This window comes from Anopheles gambiae, chromosome 2 (genome assembly GCF_943734735.2).
Source record: "Anopheles gambiae chromosome 2, idAnoGambNW_F1_1, whole genome shotgun sequence".
Taxonomy (NCBI): domain Eukaryota; kingdom Metazoa; phylum Arthropoda; class Insecta; order Diptera; family Culicidae; genus Anopheles; species Anopheles gambiae.
This window is the reverse complement of record NC_064601.1, coordinates 103,092,018-103,107,586: the sequence shown is the minus strand read 5'-3', so window position 1 is coordinate 103,107,586 and position 15,569 is coordinate 103,092,018. Positions and strand designations below refer to the sequence as shown.

Genomic DNA, 15,569 nt, shown 5'->3' with positions numbered 1-15,569 from the left:
TTTTCACTACCCGCACCATGATTCTATATAAGCCTTTAACATAAACCAACTCATAACGATAAAGTCCGTAACTGTGCTGTTGACACTCGCCATACTTATCCTCGGTGTAGCGACAGTAAACGCTATAGGTAAGAACATGTCGATCAGAAACGTTCTATTCTTATGGTAATGAAATTTTCCTCTGATTTATATACTATACCCAAAAGATGCATGTACAGATGACAGGGAGTATTTAGTCGAGTGTGGTCCTGAGATAGAACTGACCAGTAGAGAAGGCGGACATTGCATTCCAATTACCGACTGCTAGATATACAAATTTGAAAGATCATATTTCAGCGGTGTGTTGTGTTGGTGAGGCAATAAAAGAAGAAGAAAAAAATCCTCTTTCAAAACGATGCGTGAAAATGAGCTACGATGTGAAACCTTGCGTCATATCCGTACCAATCAAACCATTCGTAGTTCACTTCACGATCCGTAGCCGCATAGAAAAGGTCGTCTGCCCATTGATCGCAATCTTGAGCCATTTGGATATCCCTGCACGATGCGTTTCAAAACACTTTATAATTAAACATTTCTCATGAGAATGATTACAATTCATCAACAGACACGCTATAACGCATCTCATGTACGCTTCGCTACACACTCTAGCACTGGCGCATAAAGAAATGCCTTTATAAGAATTATCTCTTTATTATGTCTTAATATACCAAGTTCTCACGTACCCTATGCGTGATGTCTTACTTTCGACCAACCCATTGTTCGTTGTAGTATAAATCTCCCTATCCTTGTATCAGATGATCATTCTACATTAAACATTCAATTGTTATACAACTGTACTGTGTATTACTCTTGTATTATTATTGTATTATTGTATTACTGTAACAAGATGAAACCAGTGGTAATGATTGTGTGTCTGATCGTGCTGATCTTTACTCTGCAGAACGCACATTGTGGTAAGCTATTCGACCTTCATGATATGTGTGCCTTCATGATATGATCATCACATACTTCACTTATTTGTATTATCACCAGCTTGTCCTTATGCTCATCCCTACCCGTACGACCTTTGTGGACCTAACGAAGAGTTACTGGAGTGTGGTACCGCTTGCCCAAAGACATGCGCCAATCTTAACGATCCACCTGCAGTGTGTTCGCTGCGATGTGTACAGGGATGCTTCTGCAAGCCAGGATTTGTCCGGGAGTCCCAACATGGAAAATGCGTTCCGGAATGTGAGTGTCCCTGCAATTGAAGTGTCGAAAGAAGAAAAGCACCAGAAACTATTTCAACCTTGCGCTTATAATAAAGGCAAGCAACTGCCTAAATGAATGCATTCTAAGGGCAATTGAGCTATTTGAGAAATACATTAATAGGATTTTGTTTTCTATTAATTGATTCCTTGCACCGAATACCGATTCCGTCATGCCTCGGCAATTCGTCTCTGTATAAAAGTCGCTTTCATCTTTGTAGCTCGTAACAAAAGGCACGTGTTTGAAGTGCCTGCTAATCACATATGTTCCAGATGAAATCTACCCAAGCTCTGGTGCTTTTGGCGGCCCTGCTGGTTAGCGTTGTTATCGCTGATGGCGGTAAGTTTCTGATGAATTGCATTGGAAGGCCATTCCCGTTCTAATCCACTCCTCAACAGACGATGGATGCCCTCCCAATGAGGAGTGGGATTGGTGTGGAATAACCTGCGAGGAGCACTGCAACATGGAATAACCTGCGAGGAGCACTGCAACAATCGTGTGTCCCTCGTTGGAATGCATTGAAGGATGCTTTTGCAAGGAAGGATTTCTGCGTAAAACCAACGATGGGGGGAACTGCGTTCGGCGCAGAGATTGTCCACTTCCTGGTGAGATTATCAAACAGTAAATTTAGTGCAAGCATACTGAGAGTTAAATATGTTGAATCCGGCAATAGTATCGATGTTATCTACTCTCCACCTCAGGATCAATTTTACCAATAAATAAGATCTTTATGCAAGTTTGTTTTACTACATTTTTAACAAGTTTTATTAGCTCACGTTCTTGCATCATTCAACATACTCAAAGATATAATTAAATTTTAATAAAGTAATCCTTAATAAGCCCCACAATAATGACCTACTTGTTTAATAAGTTGATCCTTTCTAACACTTGTGATCAGTAATTGGAGGTAGCGAGAAAGTGAAAATGTTTGTACACGGCGTGCATAGAATTAACTAAATACTCGACTGTCTAAGGTAGGTAACTTAGGTTAACGATACTGAAATATGACGAAGATTGCACAACACACATCTGGCGCCAAGTGCACAACACATAGAACAATATAAATTTCATGTACGTCCGACTAGCAACATCATAACTCACAACAACAAACGAACATGGCATCAGCGTTACAAGTTTTGCTCAATTTCCTAAACACCGCGCCATAGCTAATTGGAACTTTACACTTATTACCAGCTGTTCCCTATAAATAGACCCGTTAACGGTAACAACGCCATGAGTCTTTACGCGGGCATTAAACGTAAACCAACTCTTAACAATGAAGTGTGCAACTGTGCTGTTCGCTTTTGCCATGCTCATTCTCGTTGTGACGAATACAATCGCTGAAGGTAAGAACATGTCGACCAAAAACGTTCTATCCTTGATCTAATGACATTTTCCTTTTGATTTGTCTCCCTTACTGTAAAAGATACGTGTGATGATGCGAATGAACACTTTCTCGAGTGTGGCCCTGTGTACCAACTGGCTTGCGACTCACTCTATGAGAAGGACACTGTTGATTGCACTCAAGGGTGCTTCTGTAAACCGAGCTACATTAGAAGTTCGGAAGGTGGACCATGTATCCCTACAAACAACTGCCCGTAATAGGTAGTAGAGTGTCTGTATTGCTACAGTGTGTTGTATTAGTGTAGATAATAAAATAAGAAAAAACCAGTGATAACAGTAAAGCAGTTGTGTTTTTTTTTGCACCTAATGAGCTTTGTTGTCACCTTGATCGTGCATCTTGCGCATAAAGAAATACCATTTATCTCTTTATTAACTATCATTGTACCATGTGCTTACACAGCTAATGTATGATCTGTTACTCTCGATCAACTCATTGTTTGTACTGGTATAAATATGGCTGTCTATTTATAAGATGATCATTCTGCATTGAACATCCAATCAAAAGACACCTTTAACTTATTGTATCTAACAAGATGAAACCAGTGGCGATGTTCACGTGCCTGATCGTGCTGATCTTCACCCTGCAGAACGCACATTGTGGTAAGCTATTCGACCTTGAACACGTACCTACCATATGATCATCATATAAATCACCTATTTGTACTATCAACAGCCTGTCCTTATGCTCATCCCTACCCGTACGACCTTTGTGGACCTAACGAAGAGTTCCAGGAGTGTGGTACTGCTTGCCCTAAGACGTGTGCCGATCTGAACGATCTACCCAAAGCCTGTACACTGCAGTGTGTACAGGGATGCTTCTGCAAGCCAGGATTCGTCCGAGAGTCTCTACATGGCCAATGCATTCCGGAATGTGAGTGTCCCTGCTACTGAAGTGTCAAAAGAAGAAAAGGATCAGCCATTGATTCAACCATACGGTAATAATAAATGTGAGCAACTGCCTTAAGGAACGCATTCTAAGGGCAATATACTATTGTTGTTCAAATGAATCGTTTTAGAAATACATTCATTGGATTTCATAATATTTCTGTTTTCAAGTAATAGATTCCTTGCATCGAATAACGATTCTGTCACGCCTTTCAAGGCGATTCGTCTCTGTATAAAAGTCGGTTTCACCTTTGTAGCTTGTTCGTTTTTTAAGTCGCTGCTGATGGTTTTGGTACTGCTGATTAACGTCGTTATCGCTGATGGCGGTAGGCATGAAACCAAAAGGAATTGCATTGGAAGGCTGTTTCCGTTGTAATTCACTCTTTGTAATTTAACTATTTACAGACGATGGATGAGGAGTGGAATAGATGAGGAGTGCGATAGATGTGAAATAACCTGCGAGGAGCACTGCACCAGACCACCGTGCCTTGAATGCCATTCTTCCGTTTTTGTGGAAGGAAGGATATGTGAAGTCTGTCAGTAGTCTCCGGTGTTTCCTGCCTACTATTTCCTACTTCCTGCATTAGGATCCAGTTGTTAAAAATGTGGCCAAATTTATGCAAATTCCTCAATCATTTAATTAATCTCATGACAAAATAAAATTAAAAAAAAAACTTGTTCCCCCGACTAACAACATCATCACTCACAGTAACAAACAAACGGGCTTTACAACTTATAGCTCAACCCGCGTACATCGTGCGTAGCGAATTGTTGTTTCACATTTGCTGGGTACGCTCTATATTCCCTAAAAAGGAACTCGTTGTCGGTAGCAGCGCTATGAATCTTTACGAGGGCATTAAACATAAACCAACTCATAACGATGAAGTCCGCAACTGTGCTGTTGGCATTCGCCCTGCTTATCCTCGGTGTGGCGATAGTAAATGCTATAGGTGAAAACTTGTCGATCAGAAACGCTCTATCCTCATTCTAATAATATTTTCTTCTTATTTGTATCCCTTACATAAAAGATACGTGTAATGATGCGAATGAGCGCTTTCTCGAGTGTGGTCCTGTGTATCAATTGGCCTGCGACTCACGGTATGAAAGGGACACCTATAACTGCACTGAAGGGTGCTTCTGTAAACCGAGCTACATTCGAAGTTCGGATGGGGGCCATGCATCCCTACAAACAACTGCCCGTAATAGGTAGTAGAATGTCTATATTGCAACAATGTGTTTTATTAGCACAGATAATAAAACGCTCATTTAAAACAGTTTTTACGGTAAACAAAAATACGATGTTATACGGCATGGAGATCGCTAGTGGGGCTATGTTCCATTTAACTGTTACCCAGCGTTTAAATCTCCCATGTGAATGAATATGACTAATCATCAGACTCGCTGTAACACATCTTACTATGTACTTATCACTACTAACTGTAAACCTTGCGCATAAAGATATGCCTTCATACCCATAATCCCTCTACTATGCGCCACTGTAGTACGTGCTTACACAGCCCAGCCTATTCTCGATGAACGCATTGTTTGTACAGGTATAAATATGCTTGTGCTTGTATCAGATGATCATTCTACATCGAACATTCTGTTACAGAAGTGCAACACTTATTCCAATCTAACAACATGAAACCAGTGGCAATGTTCGCGTGTCTGATCGTGCTGATCTTTACTCTGCAGAACGTACATTGTGGTAAGCTATTCAAACTTCATCACACATCTACCATATGATCATCACTCAAATCACTTATTTGTACTATATCTACAGCCTGTCCTTATGCGCATCCCTACCCGTACGACGTGTGTGGACCAAACGAAGAGTACCAAACGTGTGGTACCGCTTGTCCTAATACTTGTGCCGATCTGAACGAGCAACAGAAACCGTGCACCAAGCAATGTGTTCAGGGATGCTTCTGCAAACCTGGGTTTGTTCGAGAGTCTAAGGAAGGCAAATGTATTCCGAAATGTGAGTGCCCCTGCTATTAGAATGGCAGAGTTTGCTTTGGCGCTACTGTAAGCTCATTGTGAGCGTTATTGTTTGAATAAACTTTGAGCAATAATAGCACCAGTTAACTATCACCATGGGCGGGAAAGTAGAGTTCAAACAAAAGCGCTTTCGTTGAAGAAGTAAGAGTCAGGATAACCACTAAACTAGCGCGCCTATGTAAACACTCGATAGCGTTTCAGACGCGTCGTGTGTCGAAAACGAGAATGCACATGAACAGTAATGCATAAGCAAAGTAATTCACGCATTCACATTTCATCAAACAATAATAAAACACTTCATAAATACCACACCAACTAAACTGCTTGTTGAATCTTTCGCATTGACCAACTTTACGAGACTCTCTTGCAATCAATCGAAATAAATAACTCATGCTTTTAGGCTCCAATGAAAACATGCCCTTATCAAAAACAAGTACAGCCATACTGTTCGTTCGATTGGTTACACCTTGTTTGTATTTACGTGTTAACATTGGCTCGAATCCAGTAAACCACATCATGGATCGAATGGAGAACTTCCGATATAAAAATGCTGCTTTCGGATACATTCGAGCTGTGAGCCGAGTAAGTACATAAAGAGAGAGAGAGGCCCTGTCGCGTGAAGAGGAGCATAAAAGTCAAAGGAGGAAAAAGGCCGGTTTAAATATTCGTTGGACATCATCCCAATTTCCCATACACGCAGGAGAATTTTGCAAAATGGAACGTACCCAGCAACAATTCAAGGACTCCAGACGCAGAGGATTGATATTGATGTTGTAGATGGATCATAATAGCCAGCTTGTAAACCACCCAACCAACAAAACGATTAGACAGATACTGAAGACCAAGTCCAAGTCTTGGAAGGACAACAGCAAATCAAGAGGACCGTTATCCAACGCTTATTCGTGTGCCCGCCACTCTACGTGTAACCTCTATCAAGATCAAACGGTCAAACTTACCAAAGCAAATCAACAAACCATCAGCGGTGAAACTTATTGATCTACTCGCAACCATTGTTCTTTTTACTAATTAAATATAAGCTTCAATTATGAGGTCCATGTGGCGGCAAACAATCTAAAATATATAACAACAAAATAACAGCAAATTAGTTACGCTGCAGCACACTCATTACCAGGCTGTTTCATATAAAAGAAGCAGTTGTTTTCAATAGGGCTACGAGTCTTTTCGGGTGAGCTATTACACTTGAACCAACGCTGAACGATGAAGTCTACAACTGTGCTGTTCGCATTCGCCATGCTTATCCTTACCACGATGAGTGTGGACGCTAACGGTAAGATCACGGTGATCCTAACCATTCTATTCTCAATCTAATTTCCTTATCCTTTGATGTATTTTTCGCACACAGAAGAGACATGTGAAGGTGAAAACGAACAATACGAAAAATGTATCCCTAAGGAACCGATGACCTGCGCTAATCAAATCGAGATAATGCTTGGATGTAAACCAGGGTGCACCTGCAAACCATTATACATTCGAGATAGCTGGCCAGGCGGAAAATGCATTCCACTGGAGGACTGTCCGAAGTAGGTTGGCAACATCAAACGCACAATATGTAATTAACCATCTTTCAAATAAATCTATCTGTGCACTGTTTGGCCCCCACCCAGCGATTATGCTTAAGGTTAAAGCCAGCTACACCTGCACGATTCGATCGCATCCATCGTAAAATTCAATTACAAATGCATTTAATTCACGCTTTGAGGAAAATTACGGCGGTTGTCAACCAGGGTGCCCAGGCTGGAAAATGCATTGACCCAAAGATCTGTCGGGAATAATAGAAAAATAATCCGTAGAGCAACATAATGCTGTACCACGTGTATATGAACCTTTCTTTTAAAAAAATCCTCTATTTCTGTACGATAATAAACCGCAAACGTACAAAACAAACACTGCTCATCCAAACCAGTGCGCCGCCATACAGTCACGCGTCCACGGGGTTTGGCACACCCAGCACCACTCGAACCCGCAGCCAGACCGGGTGCAAACCATATGCATGCAGCCACCGTCGCGCTCGGTTGCGGTGCGGCACTGGGGGCACGGTTTCGTCGTCACCTTGATCGCGATCTTGGTCGCCTCGTCCCAGCGCGCTTCCGACGCGCGCAGCGGATCGATCGCGTACCCCTGCTCGTTGCCGGGCGTGCTGGGGGTGGGCGTTTCGAAGCACTCCCCTATGTGGTACCCCTGCAGGCAGCTGCGACAGAACACGTACTGCAAAAAGGGAATGCGATAGGAATTAGTACGCAGTGCGAGCGCAACAATCGGAGTCAATACACGGTAGCTACATACACCACAGCCATTCTGGCACTGAATCCGTCGACATTCGGGATCGACCAGCAGTCCCATACCGCAGCCCGGCTGGGGACAGAGCACACCGCCGTTCTTTAGCACAAACTCTTCCGTCGCGAACCGCTGGTACCGCTCGTACTGCTCCTTGTTCAGCAGCTTAAAGTGGTGCACATCCTCGATGAAGGAATTGTCGCATCCGGCTGGACATTGCAGTGTGTAGCCGCCGGTGGGATGCTCCACAAACTGGCGCTCTAGCAGCCGGGTAACACAGTACTGGCGGAAGCAATCCAAACAGGAGACGTGGCCGGCAACACACGGGAACACGAGAATTGTTTCACTGGAGAGAGCAAGATAGGAGTGGTTTATTTGAGAAAGAAACACAGCAGTGACATTGAACACTTACCTTGTATCGGTGCAAGCAATACAGGGGATATTTTTGTGGTTCGTCTTGATCAGGCTCAGGGGAGCGGCAAAGTCTTTCTCACCACCGGACGAGTGTTCGGAGCATTTGAAGTAAAATTCCGTAAACGGTGGTTCTCCTTCGTCATTTTCCTAAAACGATTTAAGGCTAATAAACCCGAGCCACACGACTTGCCTGCTTTGCCACACTTACCACACAAGGAACCTCATAATTTTCACAGTGCCCCGTAATGCGCTTCCGCTTCAGCACATCGTCCCAGCATGTCGGATCTCGATGCACGGTGAACGCTCCACTGCCACAAATGCCGCACCGTACACGCAGCTTGCCGGTGCAAACCTTTTCGCACTGGGAGCAGTACACGAAAAAGTGTGCTTTTGTGCGGCCGATTGAGATGGACCGGTCATCATTCCGTTCGTCCAACACCGTCAGTTCAGACATCGTCTCCGAGAGGGGTTTGTTGTGCTGCTGCTGTTCCTCCGGCGACGGTTCCTCCGAGATGGTTGCATTCAGTGCCGGTTTTGCCTGTCTCTTCTGCGGTGTCGTAATGGCGGTCGGTCTACTTTTTACGACGTGTATTATTGACTGCTGGCCTAGGTCACATTCCTACGGTGTCAAAAAAGCCCGCATGATGTAACCAAGCAAAACAAGGGAAATACGAAAGCTCGCCACCACCACCACCACTCACACTGATCGTCGTCGTATCGGACAGCTCTCGGCCGGCGAATATGATCTTCAGCTCCTGCGGTTCCAGCCCCAGCCGGGGCGCGACCATCTCCTTCACGTCCTTTATGTCCATGTGCGGCTCGAGGTCCACCGCCAGCGTATTGCCCGTGTTGGTCTTCACGTACACGCTCAGCGAGTTGGAGAGCTTCTTTTTGCCGAAGGAAAATATCGCCAACATGCTGCCGATCAGTTGTCTAATAAACCCGAACAAATCGAACATCACCGCCGGTGGTCGTTTTCGCGGGCGAATTACGGAGTTACTGTGTGCATTTAATGCGATGCACCCTTGCTGTTCGTTGGCTGGTTCACTTTCGTTATGTTCTGCGCAAAAAAAGTTGCATTGTTTTGATTTTGTGCCCGGAATGCTGCACCGCCTTTGTCAAAAACAGCTGATTGAAAAGGCTTTTCAACGCGAGGAAATTGTTTCACTGCGCGAAAAAGCCTTTTCAATGCAATTTGAAGCGAACTATGCGAATGGAATGGACTTGGCGTAGTGAAAGAGAGAATTTAATTTAATTTTGATTATAATTTTTTTAATGCTCTTGGCAGCTCGCTTTCGAAGCTATTTTTTCCTGCTGTCTCGAAACTAATAAAAATCAAACTTAATATTAATCGTAGTAATCTCTAATGATCTTAATAAAAAATATAACAAAACACTACTTGCTTCATAAATTTGACGAATACTTTGCAAAGATCCTTCATTATTTTAGTTAATTTTAGCAAAGTTTTGAAAGATATGTTTTGTACATTTATTTAAATTTGGGCTTACTTTTCTTGTTAATTTATTATTTTTACCATTTTTTGTTCCTGTGGTTTCGCTAGTTCGTTTTTTGTTTTCTTTTAGTGTTCTTACTGACTACCGGAAATGTTTATAAAATGATTATGTATAAATAAAATCTACTGTACACTGAACACAAGTCGCATGCTTATCTATGCATACGTCTTCATTTATTAACTTTGCGAAATACGGCCTAAGTTTAAATCTTCAGTGACGTAAAGTACACAACAATTGTCATCTTCTTCAGTGAGACAATCTATGAAAACATTTTCCGGCTTCGCAAATAAACAGCCACATTTTAACAGTCATTTGTAGTTCATTTTGATTTAAACGAGTTCATTTGTTGTTCATTCCTGTTAACATAAACGATCGTCAAAACAATTAACGACTGATCGATATCACATATAAGTGTATACAGTGGGAATAATCGAGCAGTATGATTAAACGACGGTTTGTATCGCATACGCTCTTGACGATCGTTCGTTTAACGACGGCATAGGACCAGTCGTTAAAATTAACAAATGTACTCAATGCGTTCGCGATGGGAAATTTGATACATTTTTAACGAATGTTAATTTTTAACCATTTCTTTCGCGATGCCGGCTTTTTTTTAAATAATTGAAACGGTAATATACAGTGCTAAATCACCCTTTAAACTTTATTTCTCAATTTAAGTCATAAATCTCACGGAAGAAAACTCCCAGAAAAACGCAATACAAAACACGTAGGTTCATAATTTTGCTATTTATTCAAGCCGATGGTTTAAAAATCCGTACGATGTACAGCATAAGAGATAATCTATTGTAAAGCAAGAGCCACCTCGCGTTTTTTTCTGGTCTATTTTTGAAGACGTAAACTTTCCCGCCACGGAGCCAATACGATACAGAGTACAAACTAAACAGACTAACATAAATCGATAGCATCACACTGCTACTGCTTTTTCTTCCCTATGAAACGAACATTTCTCTCAATTCCTCTCTCTCTTACTTTCTTTATAGGCCTGAAAGCATGCACGCGGAGCACACAAAGCAGGCAAAAGTACAAGCCATGCCCAGAGAGTGCTCAAATGGTCGGTTCCCGACGTCTGATTTACGCTCACAAACACCAACCACCCCGCTTGCACGCGCGTTGCTTTAATTACTCCTCCACCGCTGTTTTCCCTCTGCCTAATAAACGACCGTTTCAAACCGGGAGAGAAATAGCAATGCCATGCGGCTTCCAAAAACGCTTCCAATTCACCTGTATGCATCAGGAGCGGATGGAAACTGCGTACGCCACCGGACTCTATCGGACGAAGTGTGTCCGCCCTTTTGTGTTGGGAATAGTGATAGAACGATCGATGATGTGTTCGCTTTACCAGGTGGAATGTATGCTGCAAGCGAAACGGTCAGAAAATGTGTACACACGACATGATAGAGAGCTGCCTTTTGTGTCTGAGTCATGTTATAATGATACCTCGAACAGCGTTTGGGTGCGAATATGTGCCCAGCTGTAGCGACTCGTGGAATTAAAAATCACATGTAAAAAAACATATACGTGTCTTACACACGCGCGCCACAAACACACGCTCGTCTAGATGCAGTTGTTGCCCGTTCACAAGCCGCCCGTGATTCACCATCGATCGAAATAGCAATCGAGAGTAATAATCGAGCGGTAACAGATCTTGTTCCCAATTACTGGGAGATTGTTGCTAATATGGCGAGTTCCGAAAACAAAGGTCCAACATGTGACCCATAGTTGTGCCCGCTTCCATGGGCACTGTTTCATTAGAAATGGGAAAATTAAGGCAAAAATCCCCTCAAATATTTAAGAAAAATCATTTCACGATCATTTCAAGAAAAAGCCACATCGGTTTCACTGAAATCGATCATCAACAAATGGTAAAACTTAACGTTCATCACGAAGATCATGCCAGCTTCAAGTGGGGAGCCACGGTTTCTCCACGGCGGTAACTCAATCGGTATTGACACAGCAATTCACTTCGGCCTCTCCCTCTCCTCACAATCATTCATCGTAATCACAACCAATGCGGTGTAGAATGTTATCGCTTCGAGTGCAATTTTTCGCTCCGAAAGGCGCCACAGCCAAACCAAAAAGACATAGGGACAGGAAACCAAATCCCAACCCGAATTCATAGGGAGAAAAAAATAATCCAACAACACACACACACACATACACTGACTACCGCACATTGTACAGGAAAGCGAAATATTATCGACCATCAGAACCTAGCACTGCCCGCCCAAAAACTGATGGTTGTCCCCGATGGCAAACATACACAAGTAACGCCATAACGCACCGCTTGCACAGACGCGAGCGTTGAACTAGTGTTGGGAGATTCAGGATTCGGAAGATTCGAAGATTCAATCCCTAGCAAGGTTCGGTCGGATCGGATTTAGGATTTAAATCCCTAAAAGATTCCATTGCGATTCTATTGGGATTGGGATTCGTTTGCGATTCGTTTGGGAATGAGATTCGTTTGCGATTCGGATTGGGATTGGGATTCTGTTTGGGATTGGAATTCTGAGGTGGATTGGGATTCTGAATAGAATTGGGATTGCGATTGGGGTTGCGAATGCGACTGGGATTGCGATTGCGAATGCGTCACATTCAAGGTGTATGAGCATGACAAGGTGAAGTTGTTCAGCAAGGTGCATTAAGGAGATCAATTGGTGGAATCTAGAGCATTTTGAAAATTCGTCACTTGACATTAGTGATGGGTCATCGGAATCGCAAATACGGCTCGGAATCGCTTCCGAGCATTGCTACTCCGGCTCCGATTCCGACAAATTCAAACCGTCGATTTCGCCCGTCGATTGCCGATTTCCATAATTTCATTATGGGTTTGTGCCTTTTTTTTAAATCGTGGGACTTCTAAAGGGTTAAACATATATTGAACAAGGGTCTTGCAGTCTAGCACAATAAAACCAGTGTTATTCCGTAAATATATTGTACAATTCACTAAATCTTGAACATATTTAAGGAGAGCAATACACAATCTTTTACAGTCAATTCTCTTTTATTTGAGAGCTGATAGGACTGCGAAATAAGAGCGGTTTTTTGAATAGGACAGTTCTTAGATTAGATGGAGTTCAGTGTATTCAACTTAAATATTTTAACATGCCCGTATTATCTATAAGACCAATACACAATTTAATTGAAATTAGAACAGGCTGTCCCCGAGATACGCTGTTAATGGGAGTCGAGTAGAAACCGCGTATCTCAAATTTCCGAAGTCGAATCACGCAGTATCCAGTCAAAATATAGGAAATCTTCGTGTAATGTTTCGTATAATGAGAAGTTATAATCACTAACTAAATCGAAGACTCGAATCCCTTCAGAGATTCATTTTTCCCATCACTACATTGAACACGCTGGCCCCAGTTTCTCTTGCTCATTTGTCCTCGCTTGCGCACAGCTCGCTGTGTTGGCTCGTTTGCTGCTACCGACGAACTTCCAACGGCTACTACCCACATCATGCAGGACAATCCAGGGCTGGGATGCCGGCTTCCGGTAGCTTCGATCATATCACGCGACTGCTGACAAGGGAAGAGAAGGGCATAGCTGCTCCCGAGGCATCATTTCGCCGACCGTGTGGCCGTTGTTGGTTGGTTGGAAAGGACATTGATTAATTTACTGCCATCGCGCCGGTATGAGGGGTATGAGTTGATTGGAAACTGATTTCCGCTTAACACTCCGCCTGTATATTCCCCGCCTAGAGCTGAGTGTACGAATGTATACACACACACATGGATTGTAGAAATCAGTTCGCACAGATTTGACCACACACACACACACTCGGTGGTTGCTGTGCTATCCTTTCACATGTCCTTTTTTCGTTCCTTTTCCGTTGCGGCATGGTCAGCGCGCCGTGCAGTAGGAGCGCGACAGAGTGGAAAACAAAACCAAAAAAATTACCCCGAGAAACCGTACAACCGTTCCTCGAGACTCGTGGGTGCTGACAGATTGCCATTTTCCGCTGGATGACGCTGTAATGGGGAGGTTGGGTAGGTGGCAATGCTTTCTTCCCCCCTGGGGGAAGGAAACATAACGCATAATGTCATGTAGGGTTCTCAGTAAAGGGCGTGCAGCGTTTGTGTATGCATGATGAGATGGTTTGGTTGTATATAAACCAATAAAAATATAGCATCGTAGCAATTTCAAATTCTGCAACAAACATCAACGTACAGTGAAAACGACGGGTTCGAATTGTAATAAGCAAGGTTGCTGGCAACACTGGCATATGACAGTTCTGGCTGCTTGGGGAATGATCCAGCAGACGTGCTTGGGAACTAGAGAGCAACAGACGTATCCGTAATAAAGTGTACATAATAAAACTTATTACATGGTGTCAGAAGTGTAAGAACTCTCGGAACCTAAAAGCAAACGGGAAAGTATCGTCCAATATCCGGTAAATCGTGGATTTATTGTCGTTTGCCAGCAGAACAAACGCATATTAAAGTCGCATATTGCGTGTATCAAGAGAAGAAAAGAAGCAGCAAGATGGCGGCAAATTCAGCAGACCGCTTACCAAGAGCGCTGGATTGCTCAGATTTGGCAAAAGAATGGCCAAAATGGAAGCAGCAGTTTCACATCTTTATGATTGCGAATAACAAAATCAACGAGGACGAGCGGAACAAGATCGCGATCTTTTTATGGCTAGTTGGTGATCACGGAGTTGAAATATACAACACATTATTTCCCAGCAACGGAGACATGAAGGCAATGTTCGGTGAAATTGTCGAAAACAATGCAAAAAAAGATGATAAAGGAGATGCTGCTAAAAAAGAAGAAATAGGCAGAACATTGGATGACGTCATTACTGCTTTTGATTCTTACTGTCTTCCAAGAAAAAATTTGGCCATCGAAGCGTTCAAATTCAACCTCATAGAGCAGAATGAAAATCAACCCTTTGCAGAGTTTGAAACGGCACTACGAAAACAAATGGCATTTTGCGAATTTGAGTGTGCAAATTGTCACGCATCCTATGCTGACCGAATGCTTCGTGATCGTATTATAGTCGGCATCCAGAATAAAACGTTGCAGCTAAAATTGTTGGATGCAAAAGACGAGCCGCTTAAAAACGTCGTAGAAATGTGTAAAACGTATGAGGCTGCATCAAAACACAAGCAGTTAATTCAGACCAACGATGTACATCACCTCAATAGTGTAGAAAAAGATGCTGGAAATTGGAAAATAGACACAATTCAGCGTAGTAAACTTCATAAGGCAAGCTGCTATAACTGTGGACAACCTTTTAACGGGAGTCATCGTCGTTATTGTCCTGCAAAGAATGTGACCTGTAACAATTGCGGAAAGCGGGGACATTTCATGAAATTCTGCAAAGCTCCGAAGATCAACAGCAACAGTGACATCTCACGGGAACCGGTACGAACAACGCATGAAGTGAAGCAAAGGAACGACAAAGATGTAAACATGATCGCGTGGGCTGATTCAGGTAACATTGTTAGAGATGTTTATTGTGAGGGTATGGAAAATAGGGATTCTTATGAATTTCAAAATAATTATTATTGTAGAGTAAACTGTAACGTAGCAACAGTGGGTTCCAATTACAAATGGACTAAACGATACCTAATTCAGGATTGGCCAGTGGAATTTAAGCTTGATACCGGTGCAGATGTCAATTGCATTCCTGTTAGCGTGGTTACCCGTATGAACTTACCGTTGTCGAAAGAGCGTACATTTAATGTTGTGGATTATAATAATAATCGTATAAAAATACACGGTCAGATTCGTCTTACTTGTGTTGACGAGGAAACCAAAAACGCATTATCAGCTAATTTC

The 15,569-nt window shown here is 42.7% G+C and overlaps 3 protein-coding genes, 1 long non-coding RNA gene and 1 pseudogene across 6 annotated transcripts in view; 4 read left to right on the top strand and 1 right to left on the bottom strand.

Annotated features, from left to right (window-relative positions):
• Positions 1 to 39: 39 nt before the first annotated feature.
• Positions 40 to 831, top strand: LOC133391250 (uncharacterized). Its single transcript, XR_009764723.1, has 2 exons — positions 40 to 128; positions 207 to 831. It is a non-coding gene; the product is annotated as an uncharacterized LOC133391250 (long non-coding RNA).
• A 2,239-nt stretch (positions 832 to 3,070) lies between these two features.
• Positions 3,071 to 4,803, top strand: LOC1277168 (uncharacterized; annotated as a pseudogene).
• Positions 4,804 to 5,129: 326 nt separating this feature from the next.
• LOC4576526 (uncharacterized) lies at positions 5,130 to 7,026 on the top strand. Of its 2 annotated transcripts, XM_001688862.2 has the most exons (4): positions 5,130 to 5,245; positions 5,321 to 5,518; positions 5,939 to 6,120; positions 6,902 to 6,961. In XM_001688862.2, exons 1-4 carry the CDS (start codon positions 5,179 to 5,181, stop codon positions 6,959 to 6,961), a joined length of 507 nt encoding a protein of 168 aa, XP_001688914.2. In that variant the 5' UTR covers positions 5,130 to 5,178. The 2 variants fall into 2 exon arrangements, 1 of the variants encoding a protein (XP_001688914.2); XR_009764718.1 differs by lacking the exons at positions 5,130 to 5,245; positions 5,321 to 5,518; positions 5,939 to 6,120 and adding an exon at positions 6,686 to 6,826 and having other exon boundaries at positions 6,902 to 7,026.
• A 354-nt stretch (positions 7,027 to 7,380) lies between these two features.
• LOC1277163 (E3 ubiquitin-protein ligase parkin) overlaps positions 7,381 to 15,569 on the bottom strand; it is a 43,713-nt gene continuing 35,524 nt past the window's right edge. For both annotated transcript variants that reach the window (XM_061643476.1, XM_316606.4), the window contains exons 2-6: positions 8,949 to 9,307; positions 8,456 to 8,866; positions 8,246 to 8,394; positions 7,843 to 8,179; positions 7,381 to 7,764 (exon numbers count right to left, since the gene is read on the bottom strand). In XM_061643476.1, coding sequence (XP_061499460.1) covers positions 7,450 to 7,764; positions 7,843 to 8,179; positions 8,246 to 8,394; positions 8,456 to 8,866; positions 8,949 to 9,307 — 1,571 coding nt within the window. In that variant the 3' untranslated portion in view covers positions 7,381 to 7,449. The remainder of the gene's footprint in view (positions 7,765 to 7,842; positions 8,180 to 8,245; positions 8,395 to 8,455; positions 8,867 to 8,948; positions 9,308 to 15,569) is intronic.
• Positions 13,981 to 15,550, top strand: LOC133391246 (uncharacterized). Its single transcript, XM_061643480.1, has 2 exons — positions 13,981 to 15,222; positions 15,302 to 15,550. The coding sequence occupies exons 1-2, from the start codon at positions 14,268 to 14,270 to the stop codon at positions 15,304 to 15,306; spliced, it is 960 nt and encodes a 319-aa protein (XP_061499464.1). The 5' UTR covers positions 13,981 to 14,267; the 3' UTR covers positions 15,307 to 15,550.